The sequence below is a fragment of the Haplochromis burtoni genome, unplaced genomic scaffold (genome assembly GCF_018398535.1).
Source record: "Haplochromis burtoni strain Fernald_Lab_line unplaced genomic scaffold, NCSU_Asbu1 Contig_157, whole genome shotgun sequence".
NCBI classification, from domain to species: Eukaryota; Metazoa; Chordata; class Actinopteri; order Cichliformes; family Cichlidae; genus Haplochromis; species Haplochromis burtoni.
In genome coordinates, this window is record NW_024582518.1 from 296328 (window position 1) to 324001 (window position 27674).

Sequence of the window (27674 nt, forward strand, 5' to 3'; positions counted from 1 at the left end):
GAGGAGATGGCATTTGATTACATCTCCATACTGCCTTTAGCATGAGGAGCCTGTTTCTCAGCAAAACCGAGTGCTTGACCAAAAACCGGAAGTACTTGACCGGAACCGGAAGTGCCCCGCCAGAACAGGAAATACATTTTAGCGAAATTTTCCTTTTAACTAAAACGTATGTAAAGCATGAATTATTCATTTTAACAACACATATTAATTTTTTAATGGCAAATCTTTTTAGAATTATTTATTTCAAACTTATGAACCTATTTATTCAGAGAAATGCCTTAAGGGCAACACATTGCCCAGCCCTAGTGTTCACCTCTGGATTTAAAATAAGAACGTGGGACAGTTAAAAGACCCTGGTCAGGTGACTTGAGAGCTCGGCCATATAAGCAGGAGCCTGGGCATATAGAGCTTTTTATGTTAATAATAGAATTTTAAGATGTATTATTTTAAATTTATTTTTTATTTTAAATTTTAGTGGAAGCCAAAGAGAAGCAAGAATAGAGGTTATGCCCAAGCACCACCTAATTTTTGCATCATTTCTTGGCCAACTGAAGAGAAAGGCTTGAGAAAGACATGAGCTATAGTGAGCTATATTAATCAAGCCAGGAGCAAATTAAAATGCTAAATATCTAAAATAACTAAAATATCCAAATTATTGAATGAAATTGGTCAGATAAAAATGAAAACCATTTAGAACTGTGACATTCTTGCCAACCCAATTCTGTAATCTGTTACAGATTACACTAACATGTTAAATGGCTTCAAATGAGTCTAAAATGGAACTAAGGAACTAAAATGGAATATTATATTCTTATGCCCTCAGATAAAAGTAAATATATCATTAGTGATTTTCAGGTATGCTGTTTCATTGTTGTGGCTTCATCGGTTCAAGATTGGAATCTATCAAAGAAACTGTTTCCCTCAATCAGCTGAAGGAGAAGATGAGCGACAACTTTCACAAGGATTTTTGAAATTAATGGCAATTTGAAAATAGATCTGTTATCGTCTAACTATAATAAATAAATGCCTGATTTATCTTGTTTAATTTTTGTTCTGAGCTGCTTTCTAACCCTGATTTTCCTTTAGCTACACTTTTCAGTCTCTACCATTCTCCTTTCTCGGTGCCTTAAAAAACAGAGCGAGTGAAGGATCTCTGCCTCCTCCTTCTCATCTCAGGCGGCAACCCAGCTGTCTGGATAATTTCCTAATGGCCCTGCGGCTGATAGCCAATCAGAGATGGTTCACCACGCCGTGTGACAGGAAATTCAATTAGGCTGCTTTTTTTCTTTCAATATTGCGCTCCCTGACTCTCTCTCTTTTTCTGCCATGCTTTCCCTTTGTCTCTTGCCCTCTCTTTGTTTGTAGCATTTCCTCTTTTCCCCCTCTGTCTCTGGCTCTTCTCTCTCACCCCCTGCCTCCTCTCTTTTTTTCATCTCTCTGTTTCCTGGATCTGCCGAGAGAGAGAGTGAAAGAGTAGCTCCGGGCGTCGTATGTCATCCAGGAATACTCAAATAAATAAATAAAAGGAAAGAGTGCTCTTATTTTTCTCCATGACAGGAAAATGAAATCACAGGCTTTATGTCTTGCAGTTGAGATCCCCTAAATAGACAAAATTCTTTTTTCCTCTCTTCATTCCCGTTTGTCCTTGAAGTGCGAATTTAACCATGTGGTGCTTAACCATATATTTCAGAGTATGTACTGTACTAAAGGGAGAATCGCCTGCACTGCAGAGCCCACTAACATCCAGCTGACAGTGTGGGATACTTAGTCTTCAGCAAAAGTCATATATGTAATTTCATATCACAAAATGTCATATCATAAAATATAACCATTAAATGCACTGCGGAATCTCATATTGAAAAATGTCATTGTGGCGGGGCGTGGCCTGCGGTGCCGTGCAGAGGAGGTGGACGCACCTGCACGGCATCCGCAATCACGCCCCGCCGACTTAAATATTGTACTGGGTCCTGTGGTTGTGTTGTTGTGATAGTGTTGAGCGGGCAGCAGGAGAGCTGCAGCTCTGTGAGTATTGTGGACAGCAACCGTCAAAGCTTTAATAAAAAGCATCAAAATGCCACTGGGTCTGCCGTGTATGTTTACAGTCATATCATGAAAAGTTGGATCACAAAATTTCATTACAAAATATTGTATCAACTTAATGCTTCACAGTGTGCTGCATCACATTGCAAAATGTCGTATGAAGGAATGGATCGCAAAATATTATAAGATAAAATTTCAAAAACTGTTTCTTGACTCAAATATAAAGATTTGCTATTATTCTTAGCATTTTCTGTATCAATCTGAGAATTCAGAAAGGTTGTTGCCTTTTTTGTGCATGAAAGTTTTTCTGACTTTCTGTTAGTCAGAATTAATGATTATTGTAGAAAACAGTTCTTGAGGATTTTACAAAAGAATACAGTTATTCATTATTTTCTCTTACTCTCTGTTACAGGTGGATGCCAGTGCAGCTCACAGGATGAACCCGTTAGCTGCCCTTAGTATTGACCGCAATGCTCTGGTGGGGGAAAACCTTCGCCCCCATGGAGGAATTTTTTATCCTGGCATCCATCCTCTGTCTTCTGAAAAACCCCAGGAGCCTGGTACCTCACTGCCACTTGGCTATGATCTCCTGTATAAACCAGATGTATCCCTGCTTGAAGGCCAGAAATCTGCAAATGGATATGTTGGACTGTATAAAAGCCCAGCACCAGGACTGCAGAAACCTTTACTTGTTCCTGCTGCAGCAGGTGATGGCTTGGGCTTGGACCGCAGAGTAGGATCCAGTGACAAACAGCCAGAGCTGGGTTTGAATGGTACCAGTAGCTTTCTTAGACTACCTTGGATCAGCCCCTATACCGATGCTACAATGTACCCCTTCCTGGACATGGCATACAAGGCCTCATTCCTGTCTCAGCAGCCACCCTTCATCCACCAACAGCTGGCATATCAATCTTTGTGTGCCTCTAGGCTTGGGAACAGCACGCCTGGAGAGGAGAGACTTTTCTACCTGCCTCCTTATTTACCGGCCCATATCTCTTCTCCACTAGGCCCTCCAATAAGGATTTCTACAGCCACCCCAGCTTCTACAGTACTTTCACCATTACCCCACTGCCAGGACAAGACATTGCAGGGCATTGGTTCTCAGGTACATCAAGAACCCTCTGCCTTCAGCACCAGTCCTCAGATTCATCAGGATACCCAAGCTCACGCTGTTCACCATACAGAGCGACAACATGAGAGTAGCAGCAGCAGTGGTGGAAAGTCCACTCAGACCACTTCTACCAAAAATACTCTCAGCAAAACTACTGGTGGAAACAGTAGCACCCATGTTTCCAGCTCAGCTGGTACTGATGCCTTAGAGTCATCCCCAGTTACCCTTCCTTCTTCCTCACTTCCAACACCCCACCATCTCAGCAACAGTTCTGCAGAACTCCAAAAGTCCCTTAGCAGAAGCACTTCCTTATCCTCAACCTCAATTTCAGTGTGTCACCCTTTTTACATGAGCTCTGAGCGCTCCTCCCCTATACACTCAGGCAGCAGTAAAACCAAAGATGTCACCTCTGACTGCAGTAATAAAGAAAAGTGTATATCACCTGCAAAGACATCACTCGACAGAGTAGGACCTCATAAGGCTGCCAAAAACCCCAGAGAAAAACCTTTGGATTTGTCTGCTAAAGAGATGGAAGGTTTTCCAAGTGGATTCCCAACCAGATTAGAGACCCTGTCCAAGTTGGGGTATGTGCCACCATCTCATTACAAGCTGTTAACTAGTCAAGACCAACAGATCAAAGAGAGTTTAACCCGACCTGTTAGCACATCAGCTAAGACTTCAGATCATCCCGAAATGATCAGCACTGCAGGCCCCAGCTGGGCTACTCCAGGTCCTTCCTCTGCTGTCATCTCTGACCACAGCAGAGCCTCTCAGTCTATGAAAAACCGAAGTGTGGACAATACTGTTCACCAACAGCACCCTTCTGGCTCACCTGGCTCTAAGAGAGTTGAGTTAGCCAGTATTTCCAGTACTGTCTCAGGAGGGCAACCTTCTGGAGCATCTCCTTCTTTAAATGCCAAAGTTGGGTGGCCACAAGTCCCACCTACTGACTCTGACAAAGTCCCTCCAAACAGCAAAGGGGAAACTCACTCTGGAAAACAAATCTTAACTTCTGCTAAGCCAGAGGTTAAAGAGAGCCAGACTAAGCATCAGCAGCCATTTCGTTTAGAAAATGGAAATGGCTCCAGCCAGATGTATAGTGATTCCTATCTTCCTCCTGGCTTAGGTTATACTAATCGCTATGTCCCGTACTCAGTTGCAGAAAATATATCCATGCAGCGACTGTCAATAGCAAGTAAAGGACATGTGTACCCGCATCCACTATTACTCGGTAGCAGCAGCTTTTACTCATCTAACATTCCACCAAGACACGGCCTCCCATATGGAGTTCATTCATATCCAAATTCCCAAGAGATTACCTCAACTCCAGTTTCAAATTATTCAAGTCTTACAAGCAAAGAACAGCTTGAGATCAGGTCCAAGAGCCAGGATAAACTCTGGACTTTAGAAAAGCCAGATGTTGACAGCTCTCGCACACGTGATAATGAGAAAGACAAGTCCAAGGCCTCAGGTAAAGGCCTGTCTGCCGTAAGAGATGATATAGTTTGCATTGACCTGGTGCATGATGAGGCAGAAGATGATTTTTCCACCAGTAATTGTGGCTCCACATCTACCAGAACCGAAGATTTCTCCAAACATGTACAAATCAGAGAAACAGAGCCAGGGCCTCCAAAAGGCATCCTTTCAACTCAAGGTACAGAGCAGAGACTAGGTTCACTATCCCACACTTCTCATCACACCTCTTCCTCACCTCCTCCTACTGGTCAGGATAGCACAGTGGTAATCCCAGAGGAGGAGGAGGAAGAAGCAATTAGTCCATTCCCAGATATCCCAGAGGAGGAGACAATGCGATGTGCCCGAACATCTCCACAGCAGTTTTCTAGAAAATGTAAAACTGGAGCCTCTGCTGGTTCTGGGAATCAAACGTTGAATGCTACTGGTGGTGGGAAAAGTGTTACAAGTGAGGTTAGATCAGAAGTTTCAAGCAGTAAAAATATTCAACCTCAGCAAAGCCCTTCCAGAAACATAAGCTCTTTGGTTCCTGGAAGCAGAGAAAATAGTTCTAGTGATTGTACTAGTTCCAACAACAGCATGGGAGTAGTCTGTACAATGAGCCCAAAGAGCTCAGCTCACCATGGCAGCACTCAATCAGAAAGTCCCGTTTACAGCAGTATGGGACAGAGTAGTAGAGACTTCAGTCCTCAGGTTCCAGCATGCAGAAGTTTTAATTCCAGGCCATCACCTGGAGGAGCCCAACTATATGCCAACAGCAACCCAAGAGGCCCCTCATCATGTAACGGAAATGCAAACAGTCCAAATTTTAGAAATTTTGTTGGGCCATGCTGCAGAAATCTGACTGTGAGGGCACCAACTTTTGAACCGAAACTTTTCAGCAGCCCAACTCGTGAAAATGTTAACTCTATGCCTACAAGCTACAGGAGCAACAGCCCTCATGGTGAGAACTGCAATGCAGTACAATCAAATGCTAATCCCAGAGCTCCTGCATTTGGAAAGTTTAGTAGTCAGAGTTATGGAAGATCCCTCTCTAAGAGCCAGCCTTCTGGAAATTACCAAACAGCCGGTGCAAGCAGCACCCTCAGGGTTCCCACATATGGAAATAGTTTTATCCAGGGCCCAACCTGTCAACACCTTTCACCAACCAGTGATGGTCTGAACACGATGCCAGTGGATCCGATGCTTGAGCTGTTAGTTAACAAAGACCTTTCCTCTACTATTAGCTGTGGAAATGAGAAGGAGTTCAACATGCAAGACTGCGTGGATCCCCTGGCAGATGAAGAGGATGGTCACAGCAAATCCCGTGTCTCTGGCCTCACCAAACGCATTGCCAATTCATCTGGCTACGTGGGAGACCGATTCAAATGTGTGACCACAGAGCTTTACGCTGACTCGAGCAAGCTGAGCAGAGAACAGAGAGCACTTCAGGTAAGGCATCATGTCCTCATCCCTTCGTTATTCAATGATGGTATGGTGAGACAGAGAGAGCAAATCAGATTTTCTCTGGTGGTCTGGTGTGCTATGATTACACCACTGCTGCCTCTTTGGGTTTGTTTTCTGATATTGATTTTTCAGCTTACTGTTCATTAAGGTAATTTAAGTCACACTCACTGAAAGGAAACAGACTCCCCATTCACCGTGGTCCAATTCCACAGTGTGAAGCTTCTTGTAAACATGGAAAAAGTATTTTAAACCAGGGTTACTTTTTAAAAAATGACATTATCTAATAAAGTCCTGGAGCAGGGAAATGCACAGGAGACTGAGAATATTTACCAAATAATAAATTGTGCCTGAAAGAAGGTCATTTCAATAATTTCTTGTGCAGTTATAACATTATGATAGCCTAAAAAATTGAGATTTCCTTAGCTGGATGATTGAGCATGCATCAAAAAGCTTTATCATAGGTTTTTATGAACATTCATATGTGGCTAAGTTCCTTTGCCATTTTGGCTAAAATATGGTTGAAATGCAGCTTTTAACTCAACTGTTGTGGTGTTTCTCGGTTTTATTAAGAAATTAAACATGAACATATGTGTCAGTTTTGCCTGCTGATGCGCAGCCAAGGAGATATTTGTAGGACGAAGCAGGAATTGGTTTTCTCTGAGGATGCGGTCCCTCACTAGCTTCCCACCTACAAATTATCTTTGGAAGTTGCAGGAGGAGTAAAAAGAGAATGCTGTGATTGTTATGGCTTCTACGTAGGAGGAGTGAATCTCAGCATATGCTGCAGAGCGCTGGTCTTTAAATTACGGTTTTGATTTATCAACTGATTGTTCAATAAGAAAAAAACAAAAACAAAACAACCACAGCATAGCGTCAGCAGTTTTAAATTATTGTGGAAGTGGTGGACAGTTAAGGACATGAACATTCGGATAGAATCACCGTTTGCAGATGTCTGAACAACTAAAACCCTCCGACTGATTCTAAAGTTCATTTTCATTGTTGGTTGTTTCTTTTGCTTTCATGCACAGTCAAGTCACTTAAACCTTGTTTATACAGGACCCAATGTACAAAAACTGAATGTAAATATGGGCTTATATGAGGTGGCTAATGAGTGAAAAATATTTTGAATTTGAATTAATTCAATGATGTGGCAGTAAAAGAGGAGGTAAGTAAAACAGAAACAGTAAAATGTTGCTTTAAAAAGCAATTATAAGCCACAACCTTAAAGTTAGCCTCAGCTGGTGGATTTTTGGTCTGCATTTAAAGAAATCAGCACTTTCAGCTGCGCTCACAGGGCCAGAGTCTACTGTTAATGCTTCTGTTTTTTTATTGTTAACCCTGATCATAGAGTGTTCAGATCTAATCCAACCATACAAAGAAAAACAACCTAGAATGTCAACAACAGACTTAGCAGACATAATATGGGATTTTAACCGTAAATCGGGAGAGGAGGTTTGTTTGAATCTGCAGTGAAGAGTGGTCGGATATGAGGAGGTATTTAGGAGGAGAGTGGCTGCCTTCTCCTCCTCTCTTTTTCTTTTCTGCCTGCTGATATTTGGGGTCGAGCTGAGGTCGAGTTAGGATAACTCAGCGGCTCTGTGGCTCCAGGCGACTGTTAACCTGATGGTTTTTCCCCAAACTGTGAAGGAAACAGTGGAAGGAAGGAAGGAAGGAAGAAGTCTCTTTTGCGTTTTTTCTTCCTTTCTGTCTCTATTTTTATATGTTTATCTTGGCTTTTTCTATTTTTTCTCTTCATCTTTCTCTTTGAACATCATTTTTGCTTTCTTTGTTCCTCCTTCACCTCCTCCTCTTCATCCTCCTCTCAGAAGATGGAAGAGGATGAATTCATTGTTTTGTTTTGGGGTTTTTTCCTAAGAAGTCCTCATCTTCATCCTGCAGTCCCAGATTAGCTTTCACTTCTTTAAAGTTTTTGTTATTTTTTTTTTTTATTTACTGATGGAAGCTGCTAAATGAATAATGAAGTACATTTCCAGACAGGCAGCTTTAGAAAGCCTATACTTTACATTACAGCTGATGTAACGCTATTGAATTATTTGGGACGCAAAATAAAATATTAGCTGTCTAAAATAACGTGATTAATATTTCTATAATTAATATATTAGTTTTCAGATATATATCCACATTCAGGCAAATAGATAGTGAGACGAAAGGTTGAGCCCAAAAAGCACCACACTTCTGTTAAGTCTATTCGTTGTTGTTCTTTCTAGACATTTGTATCTTTTGTGGTTGTTTTGTATCTTTTTATGGACATTTTCCGTCTTCTATCTTTTTCATCTTTCTGGATCTCTTGAATGTCTTTTTTTTATCATCAGCTTGTAGCCACTTTGTATCTTGTTACAGTCATTTTTCCATCTTTTCTTTGTGGCTACTTTCTAACTCTTTCTATTATGGTCGTTATACCGTCTTATGGTCATTTTCTTTTTGTGGTCCTTTTTATCTCTTTCTGTTCATTTTCTGTATCTTTGTAGTACTTTTTCATCTTTGTTGTCATTTTATATGTCCTTATGGTAATTCTGCCTTTCTTTTGCATACATTTTTTGTGGTCAATTTGCCTAAATTTGTCATCATTTGATGTCTCTTTGTTTTATGGTCATTTTTTGCCTTTTTGTGGTCCTTTTTTATCTCTGTGTTTTAACTCTCTTCATCTTTGTTGTCATTTTATATCTATTTACAGTCATTTTGCCTTTCAATTTCTTGTTTTTTTATCTCTTTGTGATCATTTTGCATCGCTTTCTGATCATTTTCTGTTTATTTCATATTGTGCCATTTTCTGGTCTTTTTTTATTTCTTTATGGTCATTTTTAACTTATTTTTATTCATTTTGTGTCTCTTTTTGTTCCATTCTTCATCAATCACAGTGTTGAGTTTAGCATTAAACCAACAGCTCCACAAGGATAAACAACAACTTCAGGGTCTTGTGTTTTCAGTAAAATTCTATTAACTTTTTTTTTTTTAACTTTTTTTTTCAGGTGACACTTGAAGCCCAGGCACCAGATAAACTAATTACGCAATATTACATTTAGCAATGTCTGTTGCACATGCAGGTTTATTGTTGCACTGATTCTTCATGTTGGGCTCCATGTTTTCATGTGTTTTCCGGGTGATTCCTGTCCATCTGTTTATTCCCTGTACAAAGCTGTTTGCTCAGTCAATCGTGGCTCCTGAAGGAGGGTGCCGGCTCAAATTAACTCACATTTTTGCTCCTACGCCCCTGGGTGCTCTCAGCTCTGGGCGGCAGCGTTGGATGGATTTGTAGATCGTTTCACGGGCCATTAATTTTTAAAATGGGTTTGCGGTCAGGGCAGAGTGAGGTGAGTGACTAATACCAGGATGTCAGGCAGCGGATCAGGGGAGCAGGCACCAATGGTTAGTAAGGGCATAACAAGCCTGTAAAACCAAAGATGAAGCTTTCAGAAATGAGTGTGGTGCATCTTGGGATGTAAGCTGTAAACATGCATCTTCTTCTTTAGGATCATAACAAAATGTCTTTCAGACATGATTGGAGGTTTCTTGATTTGTCTCTGGTATCTTAGTTCAGGTAACAGAGCAGAACAGGAGTGGCAAATATTTAAATTCTGAAAGAAAATATCACGTGCTGGTGGCTACAGAATATCCTAAACAAGAGCATCTGAAAAGACATCGGTAACAGTGAATGGGGAGAGGCAGGTGATGGTAAAATACTTAAGGAGTATAAAGCGATTTTTGAGATGAGCACTGCAAGAATGCTTGCCAATGGTGAGAATTTAAGTAATAAAATAAGCCGAGGTCTTTTTTTATTATTAAAATGGCCATGAAACTCTGTCTTTAAAAGAATCTCAAATGACAAATTGCTGTTAAGCACAGAAAAAAAACAACTATTAATGCCATTAATAACTCTTTAAAGGCAATAAAAACTTTACATTACGGAGGTTTATGTAATAATGAGTAAATAAGAAAATCTGATCATGTAAAGAAAATAACATTTGGAGTTAAGTACTCACACAGCAGGCTCAGCAGATGCTGAAGCACATAGAGTGCAGAGCTTGCCAACTTTCTGAAGAGTCAGTCGCTACAGACCTCCAAACTTCATGTGACCTTCAGATTCGCTCAAGAACAATGGCAGAGACCTTCATGGAATGGGTTTCCAAGTGGATGCAGTGGTGTAAAACACACTCCCACTGGACTCTAGAGCAGTGGAAAAGTGTTCTCTGGCGTGACAAATCAAATGGTCTAGAAATCTAATGGATGAGTCTGGGTTTGGTGGTTGCTAAGAGAACAGTACTTGTGTGACTGCATTGAAATAGAAAACGACCAAAACTGAGTCAAGCTGCATCGAATCAAGCCAAGTAGGTATTTTTGCCAGGATTTCAGTGTTTTTTCAAAATCCTTATTCTGTATTTTGCGGTGACTCAAGTAAAATTCTGTCACACAATACGCAGGGATAAAAATTTTGTTGACCATTAAGTTACGTACAGGTGACGTTAAACAAGCCCAAGTGGAGACAGACATATACATAAATACCAACACTGAACTATGATTTTATTAAACAGAACTGTTAATCCATAGTTCAAATGAATGAATGAACTGATTTTAAAAACCCTAAATTCAAAATCATTGCGCTGAGTTTGAAAGCGTTAGAGGTGAAAGAGGTTAGATAAAGTAAAAAAAAAAATGAAAAGAGATGAACATGCTGAAAGGAGTTGAGGTGTAAATGCTAAAAGTTTCAAGCAAACTGTGATCCCAGTTGAACTGAAAAAAAAACAATCTGACAGATTGTGAGGAGAAGAACTGAGGGACTTTGTTGTGTTTGAAGCTTCCTGAAAGGAATCAAAGTATGAGTGTACTTTAATTGGTCATAAATGATTGGTCACTAACAGCATATGCAGTTATTTTACAGAAATGCATTACATTTGCTGCCTTTGGTTGATCGTTTGAAGGAAAGAAAGATTCTCCAAAATATGATGCTGTTTTCTGGACTTCATCCCAGCAGCACCTGTTCACTGTTTGTTTGGAGCAGCTTCACATATTTCTCTGCGTTTGTCTGTTGCAATGCCAGCAGGGAGTATTTTTTATCTTTCAAAGCAGCAGAGTCGGGGGGTCACAGAGCGACTTCTGAGTGTTTAGGATTTGTGGTGTGTTTGTGTTCTGAGGCAGTGAAATCATGAAGCTTCTCGAGGCTCCAGCTGCCACAGAGAAACAGAGGTGAGTACCTCTGGCTGACAGCTGCCGCCGCCTGTGAGGGTCACTGAAAGTCCGGAGTTAGAGGTCAAGAAGGGAAGGTGATGGGGACCAAATGCTGATTCTTTTTTAGGGACCAATCCTACAAATATTGACTGAAAGAGGTCAAATACCAAATGTGAACAGGATCCAGTTCAAAAGCAGAAGTTCTTCTTCCTGAGAGCTGGAAGGTGACCCAAAATCTAAAAAGATTAAGATTTGTCAAATAAACAAACCTCTAACCTCTAGCGGGCTCATTATGTTACCTGAAAATTACTTGCGTATATTTCTATGCCAAGATGGACTCTGAATGACAGTACAGAATAATCCGCATGTATTATATACTAGCCCTTTATATATCTCCTCAGTTCACACTCCGTATTAGGGTCCTGTGTCTTAAAGCCCTCATTAAAAGTTCACTTTCTTCTGATTGGCTAGCTCATGGAAGTCTGCCTGGGAGCAGCACCGAGTGCTTGTTAGCTGGTCAATATTGAAAGTACCACAGCTTTGGGTTCATAGGGATCACTTTTATCCTTAGTTACCTCATTTGAAACTCCTGAAATGTTTACATTTAATAATATGTATTACTGAAAACAAGGAAAACAGATCAAACCTGTGCTGTACTGGTTGTTTGGTTTTGTATATTCACATGGAAACAAAACAGTAACGCTGCATGACTCCAGTTTTGATGGGCCTAAACCCCCGTCCACACAGGGTTTCAATCTGGTTGCCTAGGTAACCCTCTAGTATTTACTACCCAGTCATATATTGGCGGTATCCTTAGCACTTATTGGTAGTCGCTTTAATTGTGTAACTTAATGAACAGTTTAACTCTAGACCAATCCAACGCCAGCAAATGTTTCCTCCATTATCACGAAAAGTCAGTAAATGTCATGGACTTTCTTACATCTCTGGTTGCCATGTTGCTTCACCGTGTGTGGATGATGCTTTACATTAAAAGCCCAGGGTTCTAAAAACTCAGGTATCAACTCAGTATGTACTGCATAAACTCCATGTAAAAGATTCTTTATGACTCTACTTTTTAAAGCATCAACCATACTATATGTTTACTTTGTTGTCCTGTTGGTTTTCTGAAGCCAGAAATGACCATCTTTGGACGAGAAGGTCAAGTTGTAATTTTTCTCCTCATATCAGGTGGTTTGTTTTGCAAGCTGCATCTACAGTCCGTATGGAAGCATCACACAAACACACAAACACAGATACCTTCAAATTAGTGTGAAGTAAAATCAAAAACTGGAGCTCAGTGTTCTTCTCTGTTAGTACAGTTAACCACACAGCGGCCCATCATTGGTTAGATAGTCCAGAGGTCCAATTCAAGGACTCCAGATAGCTGAGCAGCTAGAGCCACCTGTGTCGCCACCCACCTATCAGTCAAAGAGGCCACGTCCCTAAGAATGCAAACTTTGAGTACAGTCTTTGGAAAGGAGAACATTAGCTACAGAGACCAACACAGTCGTTGTATCAAGCTGTAAACAAGTTTATTTCATAAATGTGGACATAAATATCTCCAGACTTTGCTGCTTGATCAATCTCAATTTTTTTTAACTAGTCCTCTATCCTTCATTTTTTATTGAGCTCCCTTGTTTTTTGTTTTTTTGTGTGTTTGTTTGTTTCATTGAATAAGCTGCTGTCTGTTGGTTAAATCAATTAGAATAAGTGGACTAATTAATGTACTGATCCATCCAGCTTTAGGAGTGCTGGTTGGTTTCTGGGGAAATAATAAATTTAAGATGTGTAATGAAGGTCAAGAGGGTCCAAACGCCTCCAGGCTAAAGCAAGATGTTGACACTTAGTCGTGTTTCAGGCTCGACCGACGCAAACTCTCATATGTGCTTTTCTGTTTTTCTCAGCGTGCCATGCTTCGCTTCTCTGAGCTGGAGCTGAAAGAGAAAGAGGGAGACAGAGGACGAGGAGGAGGAGAAGGAGATGAAGAAGAAGTGGAGAAGGAGCTGGCAGAAGGCCAGCAGGGAGAAGAAGAAGAAAAAGAGGAGGAGGAGGGGGAGAAGAAGACAGATGAGGCGGGTTGGGAACGCTGCCAGCAGAGTGAAGGGAGGCGAGGAGGGGGAGGAGGAAGAACTCCCACTGCAGCCGCTGCTGAGGCTCCAAGAGGTAAGAGGATTTCCTGAGAGTTCTGCAGGATGACGCACACACATGCACACGCACACAGACACATGCACACATCACAGACCCACAAAGACATAAAAACACACGCCTTTCTTTTTTCCAGTTGATCTCACTCGCTTGAAGTCGCTCAATTTCTTTGTCTCTTTCTCTCCTTTTTGTGCTCTCTCTCCATCTGTGTGTGTGTGTCTGTTTGTGTGTGTGTGTGTATATCTCACATACACGCACACATTTGAACTCTGGGTGCACTTCTCTCCTTTTAAACTGAGTGAACCGCTGCCCTCATTTTCTCTAGAAAGCCAAGTGTGCCCGTTCAGTCGCACACGCAAACCATCAGCGGTTTCTCTTCCACATTTTTAAAAGTAAAAGTTTTAAGCGTAGAGTCCCGATTTGTTTTGTTTCACGCTCGGTTCACGCTGCTAAAAACAAAAAAAGTCCCAAAACGCTATTTCAGGATCATTCAGTAGGTGTTTTTTAGGTGGTCGGTTTTGGCTCGTTTCAATGAGTTTTTCAAACTAACCAAACAAGTCTGACTGTGATGATTCACTTTAAGTCATTTTTAACTTGCATTTCTTGCAGTCACAGCTCCACAGGCTGAAATCTGAGACATTTTAAGGTTCAGTTGTGTTACTCATGGCTGGATTCTTATGTTTAACCTGCTGTCAGTTTTTTGTTTTTTTTTGTTTCAGATTGAGTCATTCTTGGGTATATAGCAGTTTATTTTGTTTGCAGTGTAAAATTACAATTTTTAGTTCTGTGTTAAAGCTACACTGTAGATACGTTGTAACCACACGCCCCTCTGAAACCCTACAACATATCCTAAAGTGTGTCTTTGTAACTACACACTGCGCTGGTGCAGGCTCTGACTATTGTGGTTGACCTGACCAGTGCCGTAGATTCCTCCTGAGCATTTTCAACATTTTAGCAGGGTTTTTTTTGTTGTTGTTTTTTACAGTTTATTTATCGGTAAGAGTACACTCATTGTCTCAATATAAAGACTCATATATGTAACGAAAACAAAATGAAAAACCTACAAAAATCTTTAATAATTGGCAACGGTGGGAAGGAAAAACTCCTTTTCAATAGGAAAACACCGCCAGCAGAACCAGCCATCTACCCCAAATGGATAGGGGTGAGAGGAAGAAAAATATGAATGCTGATAAAACTGTCAGACAGTTACAAAGGGAACGTGGTAGGCTCTGCAAAGGCTCTGCAAAACTGTGGTTGTGTTATAAGCATGGAGTGTTCTCCTTATCCACCAGCAACGAGTCTGACAGTCTGAACAGGGAACTTATAAGCCATTAAAGTGAGCCAGATACCCCATTCTCCCAAAGCATACTCGGACAGAACATCTGAGGGATGTGATCAAATGTAGGCTCGCAGCTTCAAGTGTGTCAACCAGGAAAAACCCACATCAGCCAGAGCTTTAAGGACCTCAGGGCAAATATCATCCAGCCCCAGGGGCCTGCCAGAGAGGAGTGCTTTGAAAACTTCAGCAACCAGTAACTTCTGCCCTTACAATCAAGTCCTCTACCTGATCCCCACTTCTTCCATAACCATGTATTTGCTTCAGCTACTGCTAGAGCAACTTTCCACTTGGTATGCTTTTAGTAGTAAGCTTCTTCCAGAGCCCCACAAAATAGATAAGTTTGATAGGACTCATTTTTAACTTGTGGTGTCCCTAATTGGGTTTGGGGATTTCTGCTACAGAAAGCACCTACCATCTTGCTACAGACCCTAGCAACATAGAGGCAGACCTGGCCTGTTTGGACTCGGTGTTGCTGGTCTTTGATGTTCTGGTGGGATTTGAAGATCTTCTGGACGACTTCTGCTAGACACGTACAATGTATCCTTCCTACACAACTGGGCACACCAGGCCTCTCCAGCATCCTCCTCCACTGTTGTTACTTGATGCAAAGCATCACCAGGTTGCAATCGGCTGTCAGCTCTTCTCCTGTCTTCATCCGAGGGGCCCAGCCATGCAAAGCCAATTATTCTATTACAGTATTGACTATTGATGTGCAGCCAAAGGTGTCTTGGTGCCATGTGTATTGAATAACACTCGTATGCATGAACACCATGTTTGTTTTGCACATCTGTAGTTAGCACAGAAGACCACTCATGTTCAGATCAGGCAGGCTGTTTCTCCAAATCTAACCCCTCCAGGTTTCACCGTTATCACCTATTGTGCGCTCTCCAGCACCCAACCCAAGAACTGTGTAAAGGTTCAGGTACTCCTAACTGTTGCTTGACACACAAGTGAAACAATAGTCAGAGCTTGTTCCCTGATCCGCATAGGGAATAAAGGTGAACCTGCCCTTTGTAGCTGCTTCTCAGCCTTGGAAATCCCCTCTCCATTCCCTCTCTAGGAGATCCAGTGCAACATGTTGAGGTGACCTCCACTATATCCAGCCAGTATCTCTCGATCTGTCACACAAGTTCAGGCTCATGCTTCTACAGAGCAAATAAATAAAAGACCGGTGAACATCTATACACTGTTGTGCTTTTACTGCCTTACTGCATTTTCAGTTTTGCTGGCTTTGTCAGAAAGGTGATACAGTTGTGCTTTTATGGCTTTATAGGCAATGTGGGATTACATTTTAGGATTAGGAGAAGCCTCCTTTATAAATATATCTGACTTTGTGACTGTGCAAAAATAATTTCCTTGAATGCAAACATTTTCCATTTGAATTATAGTGTTGCCTTACATATGGCAACTTTTTGGGAGGGGATTTTATGTCAGATTATTGCTGACCTCTGCTGTAAAAAAAGATTTTTAATGAAATCCTAAACTAATGAAAGGATCTCAGAAACATTGAAAGTATTTTTTTGACAAAATTCAAATCAGCAACTTAAAAAGTTTTCGGGAAAATCAAGAGTTGCTCAAATCTGCCGCTGCTGTTCTCAGGGCAGTTTTATTCTCTGTGTGCGTGCTAAGCGGCGGTCTTTAGTGCACACAGCCAGACAACAACGTTTCCATGACGATTGCTTTGATGGCCCGTTGCCATAGCGCATAATGTGCCTGGAAGCAACGGGAAGCAGGGCAAGTCAGATGATTCAGAGAAGAGAGAGCATGGGAATATATGGAGGGAGAAAGATAGGGAGGCGGGATGATTAAAGACAGGATGAAAGAAGAATAAAAAAGATGACAGAAGAGAGAAAGAAAGGAATGAGGAGAAGAAGAGAAAATGTGAAGATGAAGATGGAAAGAGTGAGCGAGAGACATAAAAGATGAGGGAGAGTATAAGGCGCCTGTCTTTGATCCTCTCAGCGGAAAAACAGAACACAGCTGTGTTTGTATTGCTCACTTTGTGAGGACTCAGCTTCCTTATGGGGGCAAAAAACAAACAAAAGGTAAATCAGGACACTTGAAGATGAAGATGAGGTTAAGGCATCATTTTTCCCTGGTTTTTCAGAAGGTCCTGGATGCCATCTGGGTCAGTGGTGGTGGTGTCCAGGGGAAGATTAAAAATGTTTCAAATAAAATTATAAGAAAGCAGCTGGATAAACCCCTGAAATTAAGCTGCAAGATGAAGGACTCCTCTGCTTGCAGACCATAAATAAAGGAAGTTGGGATAACATATGCTGTTAAATGATGACGGCACACAGCTGTGTAGGTTTTGGTTCAGTTAAGAGCAACAAGAACACATATACTGTAATATCGCCTAAGTCTAACTTCCAGTTTTTAATGCATGGTCTCAGTTGAGGTTTTTTTAGATCAATTATTTACCAAGTCACATTTCGTAAGAGGCAGGCCATAAACTTTCCAAAGTAAAATGACAAAAAAACACCCCAGAAACAACTGGAAATAATACTAACCGACTGACATCAGTTGTCTCCAGTTGACCAACCTGAATGCATAGCTCTAACTGTCGTTGTCTTTGGTTGTAACTAACAATGCAAGGTCTGTTGGCACTGAATGCAACTATTTTCATTTGGCTTATGGAGCGCCACCAAAAATCTTAGCTGTCTGTCTTTTCTGTGCATTCTTCTTCTTTAAATCACTTATTGAAATCAGTGTCTTCAAACTATTACAAATTATGCCAATGTGTTTTCAGTAGTTAGTGTCTTCCCTCAGTCATTTTAAGATTCAGGCCCTGTACATGAATAGTGGTGTTAAACTAAGATGTACATTTTTTGTTTTTTGTTTTTTTTGTTTTTCATGCAGGTTTACACTCTCCCTGCCCTCACAACCACCTCCCTGTCTTGCCACTTTGTTGCAACTCCGACAACATTCCCATCCCCAAGGAGAAGAATGATGGCTTTATGGAGAAAGAGAAAAAGAATGAACATGAAAGAGGAACTGGTCAGGAGAAAAAGACAGAGAAGACTTGTTTTGGCTCACAGACAGAACAACAACAAAGGTTTTTCCCCCCATCCAGAGGCCTGTTTCAGGGAAACACCTCCACCCTTATGTCCAGCCCAGGCCTCACAGGTTCGAATCTGAATATGGAGATAAGTCGGCGGCGTATCTTCAGCCTTGAGCCTTTCCATCAGAGCAGCATCATAAACAGCCGGCTGAAGAGAGGGAGGGAGGAGGACAGAGAGGAGGAGATGGAGGTGGAGGAGGGGACGGAAAATCTGAGCAAGAAAGCCAAATTCACAAACGGTAAGAATTCAGAAAGTCTTCATGTCTGTGATTTTATCTTTTTCTGTTGGGATGCTGGAGTCTTCTCCTACTGACTCACTGGTCTTGATTACAGAGTCATCTCTGGAAGACGTGAAGAAGCTGAAGGTCTGCATCGAGTTGAATGGCCTTCGGCTCAACAAGCCCCGCCTACCCGGGGAGTTCAACCAATGGCTTCCCACTGGTCAGAGATCAGCAGAGGCCAACAGGAAGTTCAGAACAGATGTCCCATCCATCAGGGCGAGGTCAGACATCAGCGAAGGCTGGTGTGAGCCCACATTTATGAGGAGGGATGGAACGAGAGGTAAACCCTCAAATTTTGCTCTTTAAACTTGACACTTTGCCTCAGATGATTCTACGTGTATTCAGGATCCGACTAAAGAACAATAAAAAAATTTAATGTACTGTGAAACTGGAAACTAAAGAATAAAATGTGTTTAGACACGAGTAGAGACATGTCTATAAGCTGACAGCCCATGTCAAGTTTCATGATGATTTGGACTTGTTTCACTTATTAAACCACACTTCTAACCCACGCTGCATGAGGCACACATTTATGTGTCAGCGGCAGACCTCTAACAACTTTTATTCTGAAGGCAGAGCTGTGGGTTCAGAGCAGAAAGCTCTGCTGCTGTTGCTGCTCGTGCTGATGAAATCTCTCTCTGCGTCTCTCTGCTGTCATCAGTCCTCCACCTCTCCATTTCCTCCTCCACCCCCTCTCGTCTCTCCCTCACAGCTCTTTTTCCTCTCTCTGTGATTGCCGGAGCACACGAGTGGAATTACACCAACGACGTATGTGTATGTGAGCGTGTGTGTAAATCTGTGTGTGTATGAACCCGTGCGGCCTCGTGGCGTGCTAATAGCCGTCTAACATCTCCCAGATGGAGCTGTCACACTCGCAGTAATACATAGGGAATGTGTTAGCAGCCTCCTCCTCCTTGTCTCCTTGCTCTGTTTGTTGAAGGCTGCTCGGAGTGGCACTCACAGTCTGTGCTTGTTCTCTTCAGGATGTCAAATTCACTTTAACTCAAACCAAATAAATCCAATTAAATCCAAACCTGCCATTAGTGGTGGTGGTGGTGGTATTGGTGCATCTGACTTACAAAGTCTCTGCTGATTTCATGCACTTGCCTAAGATCTGCAAATTTACTACATGCTAATGATGCTGATAACAAGGTCTGTAAAGCTATTACTTTTTAGGAGAAACAAGTTGGAATTATTGCAGACCAACACGTAATTAATTTAAATAAACCCAAATGCAGCACATTTGAATGCTGTTGGAACTTGATTTGTCAAGATGATACAATCAAAAGCATTGATTTAAATGTGATCCATTTACATCAAAATAGGAATGGACCAAATGGAGCACCCTGTGGTACACCAGATTTATGAAATAATTTAGGTGTTTAATTTGAACAGCCATTGGCTGCTTATGGTTACTTTTCTGCTGTCGTGGAGTTTGCTGGGAGCGCTGAGCAGTTATATTTACCAAAGCATGCACTGCAAGGATTTTGCTCACACTGATTGTTTCTCTGTATGAATGAATCTGTAAATACTGAAGTTATGTCAGTTTTTGTTGTCCAGAAGATTAACTTTACCAATGACTTAAAGCACTTTGAAGATATAGGCAAGGCCTTCTTTGATAAAGACATTGTCTAGATGGGAACATATGTTGCTCTAAACCTGTTTATTGCATTTAGCACTGATGGCCTAATATGCCACCATACCATCAGAGACGCAGGCTTTTGAACTGAGCACTGATAACAAGCCAGATGGTCCCCCTTTTTTTAGTCCAGAGGATGCTGTGTGTTCCATGTTTTTTTTTTTAAAAAAAAAAAAACTATTTCAATGTGTCTGATCACAGAACAGTTTTCCATTTTGCCTCAATTTTAAATGAGCTTTTGCCCATTTCTGTATAATGTTCACATAAAGCTTCTTTGCATGATAGAGCTTTAACCTGCAATGGTGGATGGCATGGTAAACTCTTTTTATCTATTTCTGGATGCGTTCCTGAGTCTATAAGGTGGTTTTCATGACAGAATTATCTTTGTTTTTAATGCAGTGCTTCCTGACAGCCCAGAGATCAGAAGCATTCATTACTGATTTTAAGCCTTTTTCCTCACACACAAAGATTCCTCCAAATTCAGTGAATCTTTTGATGATATTGTGTATGTTATATGAGAGATCTTCAACTCTTTTCAATTTTACATTGATAAACTATTAATAACTGCAATTTTTTACAGACTGGTGAAATCTGCCTCTCATGGATGCTCTTTTTATACCCAGTCGTATTAATGATATGTAGTCAGTTAACTTAATAACAATGCCCTCCAATTGTTTCTTTAGCACCAATGATTTTTCAGGCACTTCCCAACTTTATTGACATGTCTTTCTGTCATTACACTCAAAATAAAGTAATATTGTTTTTATGAAAAACGCCTCATTCTATATAAGACTGAAGCCAAATAAGAACTCCTCCTGCATGTATGGGGTAACATGGAATCTGACTGGGCCATGATACTCAATTTAAGAAGCAGCCCGTAGGACAGTCATTGGTGTGAATCTTGGTGGTAACCTAAGAAACCACTAATGGTTGTTGGTGGTAATAGAAGCCATCAGGCTGTAGAAAGAGTACTTTCAAATTTTGTTGGGCCAGGGGACTCCTGAAAAACCACCAATACCTGGGGTCGAGAAAGACTGCTGCCGTGACAAAAACAGAGGCTATACAGAAGGACTTTTTGTTGGCCTTAAAGAGGTTCCAGTAAACCATTCAGAAACTCAGGAAGGGAAAGCAGGGCTTGGTATTTTTGGTTGGGGAGTTGCTGGTGCACATTGTGAATACTGCCATGTGGTGGAAGTGGTACTTTGAAAAGCTCCTTCCTTCCTGCAACAACACTGTTGTTGGTCAAGTTTACCAAAGGAAGCAGAGACTGAAAACTTGCTGAATATCTGGGCAAAAGTTGCAAAAGTTTCCCCCTAAAAGCTCTAGAAATTGTTGGGCAGTCTTCAGACACACCTTTTCAGGGATACATGAACATCTGGAACAGTACCTATGAGGTAGCTGGGAGAGATTGTGGTTCTCATTTGCAAAAGGGTTCCCTCATATGTGATTCAATTGTCAGGGTAACACACTGTTCAGCCTGTTGGAGAAAGCTGAGACGGAAGCTTGGACCCTCTTTTCCTTCTCCAAAAAATTCCACCTTGGAACAGTGGGAAAGCTCTGTACCCATGGGATCATGGGAGTTTGACAATCAAGTCTGCATGTGTCTTATAAATTTGGAGAATATTTTTTTCCAGGTTCCCTGAGGTGAAGTAAGAGGTACTCTTAACTGTATAACTACAGGTTTCATGAGTCACAGTTACCTGTGGTCATACCTCAGTATAAGCAAGCCTTGACATAATATCAAGCATGTCTTGGTGGGTGTTAAACTCCATAGAGGATGTCCCTTGTTGCCATTTCTGTTATTCATGGACAGGATCTCAGGCATAGCTGGGAAGTGGAGAGTGTCCATTTTGGGAATTTCAGGATAGCATCTGATTTTTGCAGATGGTCTGGTTCTGTAGGCCTCAGAACATACTTTTGACACATACTGGGACGTCTGAAGCAGAGTATGAAGCAACTAATATGAGTGTCAACATTTCTAGTCTGAGTCCATAATTCTCTGCAGGAAAAGAGCAGATAAGTTCTTCTATGATGCAGGAGAGTTGCTGCCCCAAGTAAAAGAGTTTATCTTGTTTATAGAGGATGATAATGTGGACCATGAGATTGACCAGTGCTGCATTCACAGCCACAGGGGAGTTGTACCAGACCAGACAACCAGACACCCTACCCTTATCTGGGATCACTCTTTGAGGGTGTTTTCATACCTATAGTTTGATTACTTTGGTCTGAATCAGTTGGTGAGTTTGTAACCTTGTAGCTTTTCCATGTAGTTTGGGTTGTTTTCACACAGAGAAAAATCAGAGTGAACTCAAAGTTAACCAAAATACATGACAATGAAATACGTGAGAATGTTCAGTCCGCTTATTACTGAGATGTCTGGGTTGGGAGCAACAAAAGTAAATACAGGAACACATTGCAGTCTTCTGAAGTATCCGAGAACACTGAGAATTCATGTTCATCTCACAGCTAGTTGCTGGTCCATACACAACTTTGTACATCATAGTGCAATTCAGTATTCCAGAATGCAAAGCATACAGTACAAGTAAGTTTTTTAGCTCAAACTTACAACATACTAGGGTGCCGGTTTAGCTCAGTCGGATGAACGAGCGACCATGTTCCGCATGGTTGAAAGTAGGGCTGCCACAAACTATTATTTTGATAGTCGACTAGTCACCGATTATTTTAGCGATTAGTCGACTAATCAGATCATGCATCCATTGGACGTAAAAGTACAGCTTACTGCACAAGCATGCATCTGCTCTTATATAACTATCATTAGCTTACAGCTTTAAGTGTGTAAGGTATGTGCTAACTAAAAATAAAGACAAGATGATAGTTTATTAAATTTTAATGAAATTTGCAGATTGTTTTGGTGAAGTTTAATAAACTCCTTGCTATCTAAAGTATAACAGGACACCGGAGTATATTCTCCAGCATCTCACACTTCTGATAATCATTTGTCTGCTTGACGTTTATTCAGCTATGTAAAAACTAGAAGTTTAATCTCAGCCAAACCGATTTACTCAGGAACAAATAAAATACTACAAAAAGCCAAACAATAACATATTTAAGTTATCTAAGTGACTTATATATGTTTAACCTGAGTAGTGGTGGGTTTGAAAATGATTTGCCGGGAGTCCATTGTTCTCACGGGCTCTAGTGAGCCTTGCCCCCGGCTAGCTATCGAGCTAGTGGGTAACAGACGTCTCCGAAAACGTCGGAGCGCTTTTGAAAATATGTGGTGTCTTGATAAACTGAGCAGATATTTGAGATTTACACAGCTAATATGTTAAACGTTTATTTTGTGACCCAGAAAGAATAATAAGAGTAATATCAAAACTAACTAGCAGCCACCATTGTTGGAAACTGAGCTGGGCTGCGCTATGAATTCTGTGATACAGTTTCTTCTTCTTCGGGGTTTAACGGCAGCTGGCATCCTTGTACATGCAGTGCTGCCATCTTCTGTTTCAGTCCATTATTACACTCTTAAATCCTACTACTTATCCCTGCGTCTTTTGTGATCTCACAAAGCTTCAAACAACGCATCGACTATCAAATCAGTCGTTGACGTAATTGTCGACGTAATCGTCGACGTAATCGTCGACGTAATCGTGACTCTTCGACTAATCGTGGCAGCCCTAGTTGAAAGCAGCCAGCCCGGGTTCGGGTCTGGCCCGTGGCCCTTTGCTGCATGTCATCCCCTCTCTCTTCCCCTCCGCTTTCCAGTATATATTCACTGTATTTATCCAATAAAGCTAGTCAAAAGGGCCAAAAAAATATATTTAAAAAAACTTGCAACATAACTGGTAACAGTTCATTTGTAACTCTCTTGTTCAAAAGGTCTCAGTGCTGCTGTTTTGGACCCAGTGCGATTACTATGTTCACACCTGCACAAACAAACCGCGCCAAGGGGGAAAACAGATTAAATACCGAAGGTGTGAAAACACCATGAGATATATTGGAGAGTTCAGATAATGGGAGGGAAATTGGAGCAGAGTCACTACTTCATTGTGTCAAAAGGAGCGAAAAGATTAAAAGCTCCAACTCTAAAAAGTTCTCATTGTAACCTGAAGCCAAGTGAGGAAGATACAAAGTGATAGAAATGCTCCTGTTGAATTCTATTCGTAAGGCTCTTCTTCTTCACAAGCTCAAGAAAAACGTTTGTTGGTCAATTTCATGACTTTTTAGACCTGGGGATAATGTCACCAGTTGTGACATTATTTATAGGCAACCTCTCCTAGTGAGTGTGGTCGTGGGCATTTGAAGGAAAATTACTATTTACTGTGTACTTTGAACTATATTGAAAGATAGCCATCTCCATTCTGTTCTATAAAGACTATGTTCAATCCTAGTTTTATTCAGTTCACTGATCTTTACAACTGAGATAATGGAACTTGGGGAACACACTAGAATTTTCTTCTACGATCAATCAATATGCACAGTCGCACCTGAAAGCACCAGGTGTTTGCAAGAGGGGCGTGGCCAGTGATTCCAGATAATGATCATGTCATGCTTGAGAAAACAATGAATGCTGCAGTTTGATGATTAAAATGAGGAGCTGTTTTACTGCGACACATCCAGAGGGATTCGCACAGACACACACACTCAGTATTAGCCCTGTATGTGTGTGGGTCTTTACACGTGTCTCTAATTTTGTGCGTCTGCGCAAACTAGCTTCCAGTAAATGATAAATTCCTGTTTAGTAGCTTCACACATTCACGTGCGCCCTCATTATGTGCTGTATATGTTAATCCTATTCACAGAGAATGAGTACGTAGGTGAATAAAGTGTGTGTGTGTGTGTGTGTCTCTGTGTGTGTGTGAGTTTGTGTGTGTCCAGGCTGATAAATAATTCAGCAGATGGAAGCGGCGTGACTCCCCGTCGGCTCTCAGAAAAAACCTCTGGCTGTGTGTGTGTCTGTGTGCATGCGCGTGCAGTGACATTTACACATTAGCGGTTGTGTGTGTGTGCGTGAGCGTGTGAGACGGCACAGCATGTGTGTGTTTTTCTGTGTGAGTGTTTCCTCCAGGCGTCTGCAATGGAAAACATTGCAAGCACTCTCTCTCTCCTCCCCTCCCCCACTATTTGCTACCTCGTTCGCCCGTTCACTCGCTCGCTCGCACGCCTGCTTGCTCGCTGCTCCACTCAAGCGAGGAAGCTGTGTGTTTCTTTGTTCCTCTCTCACGCTCTCTCTTGCTCTGTCTCTTATTATCTAACCCGTCCCCGGCTGAAGGACAGACGGCAGCTCATTTTGGGCGATGAATAGAGTCTTTGCGCAAACAGGAGAATGATCACAAGCTGCAAGAAAAGTTTAAGTTTGTTGCACAAATTGGCCATTTTTAAGGTCACCCTGAAAATGTATTGACTCCGATTAACAGAATACAATTTTTAAGTGACGTCCACATTTAGGTTGGACATACGTTGACAGCTGGCAACTTGGATAAAAAAATACCATTAACACAAAGCCATGGAACTAATTTTTCTATCATATCTGGTGTGATCTGTGTTTTAAACTGTCCTCATTTTCACTCATAACTCTAACTCAGCACTTCTAAGGGATATCATCATCCTTGATGTCCATCCAGCCTAAATCTCCATCAAGTCCCTGAGAAATCTTAGAACACGACATATTGTTCTAAAATAAATTAACTGTGGTGTATCACATCTTTGGAAGTTTCGTTTTTCTAGCCATACTTAGGCCTGTTTACTGCCACACCTGTTGTCAATCAAGAAATAACTTAAATAGGACCTGTTTGACAAAGTGGAGTAGACCAAAAGCTCCTCAAAAGCTAGACATCAAGCATAATCCAAGGAAATTCAGGAACAAATGAGAAAGGTAATTGTGATCTATCAGTCTGGAAAATATTATAAAGCCATTTCTAAAACTGTGGGATTCCAGTGAACCACAGCAAGAGCCATTATCCACAAATGGCGAAAGCATGGAACAGTGGTGAACCTTCCCTGGAGTGGCTGGCCAACCAAAATTACCCCAAGAGTGCAGTGAGGACTCATCCAAGAGGTCACAAAAGACCCCAGAACAACATCCAAAGAATTGCAGGCCTCAGTTAAAGTCACTGTTCATGGCTCTTCCATAAGAAACAACATTCATGGTTCATGGAACCAGGAATTTTGCTGTCTACAAAAACATCCTAAGAAGAATGTCCAGGCATCTGTTCATGACCTCAAGATGAAGTGCACTTCAGTCCATCTCTGAATAGCTTAAGAAGAACAAACTGAAGAATTTGGAGCGGCCTAGTCAAAGACCTGACCTGAATCTGATTGAAATGCTGTTGCATGACCTTAAAAAGCTGGTTCATGCCCCAAAACGCTCCACTTTGACTGAATTACAATAATTCTGCCAAGATGAGTAGGTCAAAAAATCTCCACAGTGCTGTAAAAGACTCAGTTATGACAAACACTTGAATTGCAGTTGTCACTGCTAAGGGTGGCCTAACCAGTTATTAGGTTTAGGGGGCAATCACTTTTTCACACAGAGCTGTGTAGTTTTGGATTTTTTCCCCCCCTTAATAATAAACACCTTCGTTTAGAAAGTGAATTTTGTGTTTGCTTGTGTTATTGTTGTCTAATATTTGAATTTGTTTAATGATCTGAAAAAAAAAGTGTTACAAACATAAAAAATAGGAGATCAGAAAGGGGCCAAACACTTTTTCACAACAACTCTAGGCCTTCAATATATTCTCTGTCAGAAACAAGCCATCCTGTCTCTTTAACCCTCATCCATCCATCTATTATCTTGGCTTATCCAAAGTCAGGTTGTGGTGGCTAGCATCTCCCTTAGAGATAGGATGAAGAGTTCAGTCATTTGAGCTGCCACTCTTCCACAGCGAAAGGAGCCTATTGAGGTAGTTTGGACATCTGACAAGGGTGCCTCCTGGGTGAGATATCCCAGCCATGTCCAACCGGGAGGAGGCCCTGAGGAAGACCCAGGACATGCTGGAGGTTATATCGCTCTGCCGGCCTGGAGGTGCCTAGGATGTTCCCCTGGAGAGAAGAGGATGTTGTACTTTCACCTACAAATTTGTTTCTAGAGATTACTGAATCCATTATATTTTCTCCTAGCATCATATAAATTGCACAGGATTTAGTTTTATAAAAACTAAAATAGAATTAACAACCTCTGATTCAAGACTGAGATATCTGTTAGATGGATTGTGATAAAAAGTCATTCTTATCTCTGGATAAATTGGAATCACTGTGACCGTCAGCATTTTAATGTAACTTTAATTAGTGACCAGATACCTGCAGGACATGCGTTCTGTTCACAGCCAAAACAGTGATTTTATACCTAACATAATGCTTTTAGTCGTTGTTCAAGTATTTCCACCACGATAAACAAGTTGATACCTGATGACTTTTAAAAAAAATTATTATTAATATCATTTGTAATTTTGAATCAGTTCTGCCAGAATTTATGTTTTGACCAGAAACAATTCATCCCTGATTTGTCTTTTGTTTTTTCTTTCAGTTTTCCACATGGCCCCCCATCCCTCATCTCCTACCCATCTACCCCGGCAACCATCCAGCTCTGTACCTCGGCAACCTGCTCCCACATCTTTTGCCACCTTCACTTCCTTCCACCTTCAGGACAAGCATCAGAAGTTAAAGGAGAGCCACAAGGTGTCAAATTTCCTTCCTTCCTTGCCTTCTCTTCCTCCCTCTTTCTCTTCATCACCTGACCCCCATCCATTCCGCTGCCATGATGATGACCCAGACAAGCCGAAAGGCAAGCGTCCCTGCAAGACAAAACACACCAGAGGAGAAGCAGCAAAGGCGGAGGGACAAGACGAGGGTGGAAGTGATGAGGAAGAAAGGAACGGGAAGGTCAGTTTATTTCTCTTTATAAAATGTGATTTATTTATTATTTATTTAGAACGAATGGATTTTTGAAGGACACCTTGAATAGAACTGTGAGCATCTGAGAGAAAGTGCAAGAG

General features: G+C 41.3%; 1 protein-coding gene across 1 annotated transcript in view; it reads left to right on the plus strand.

Annotated features, from left to right (window-relative positions):
• Positions 1–27674, plus strand: part of LOC102306635 (BCL-6 corepressor) — a 105238-nt gene that overhangs the window by 54593 nt on the left and 22971 nt on the right. The window contains exons 3-7 of the mRNA XM_005932714.2: positions 2453–6055; positions 13159–13417; positions 17598–18038; positions 18133–18360; positions 27206–27561. Coding sequence (XP_005932776.1) covers positions 2453–6055; positions 13159–13417; positions 17598–18038; positions 18133–18360; positions 27206–27561 — 4887 coding nt within the window. The remainder of the gene's footprint in view (positions 1–2452; positions 6056–13158; positions 13418–17597; positions 18039–18132; positions 18361–27205; positions 27562–27674) is intronic.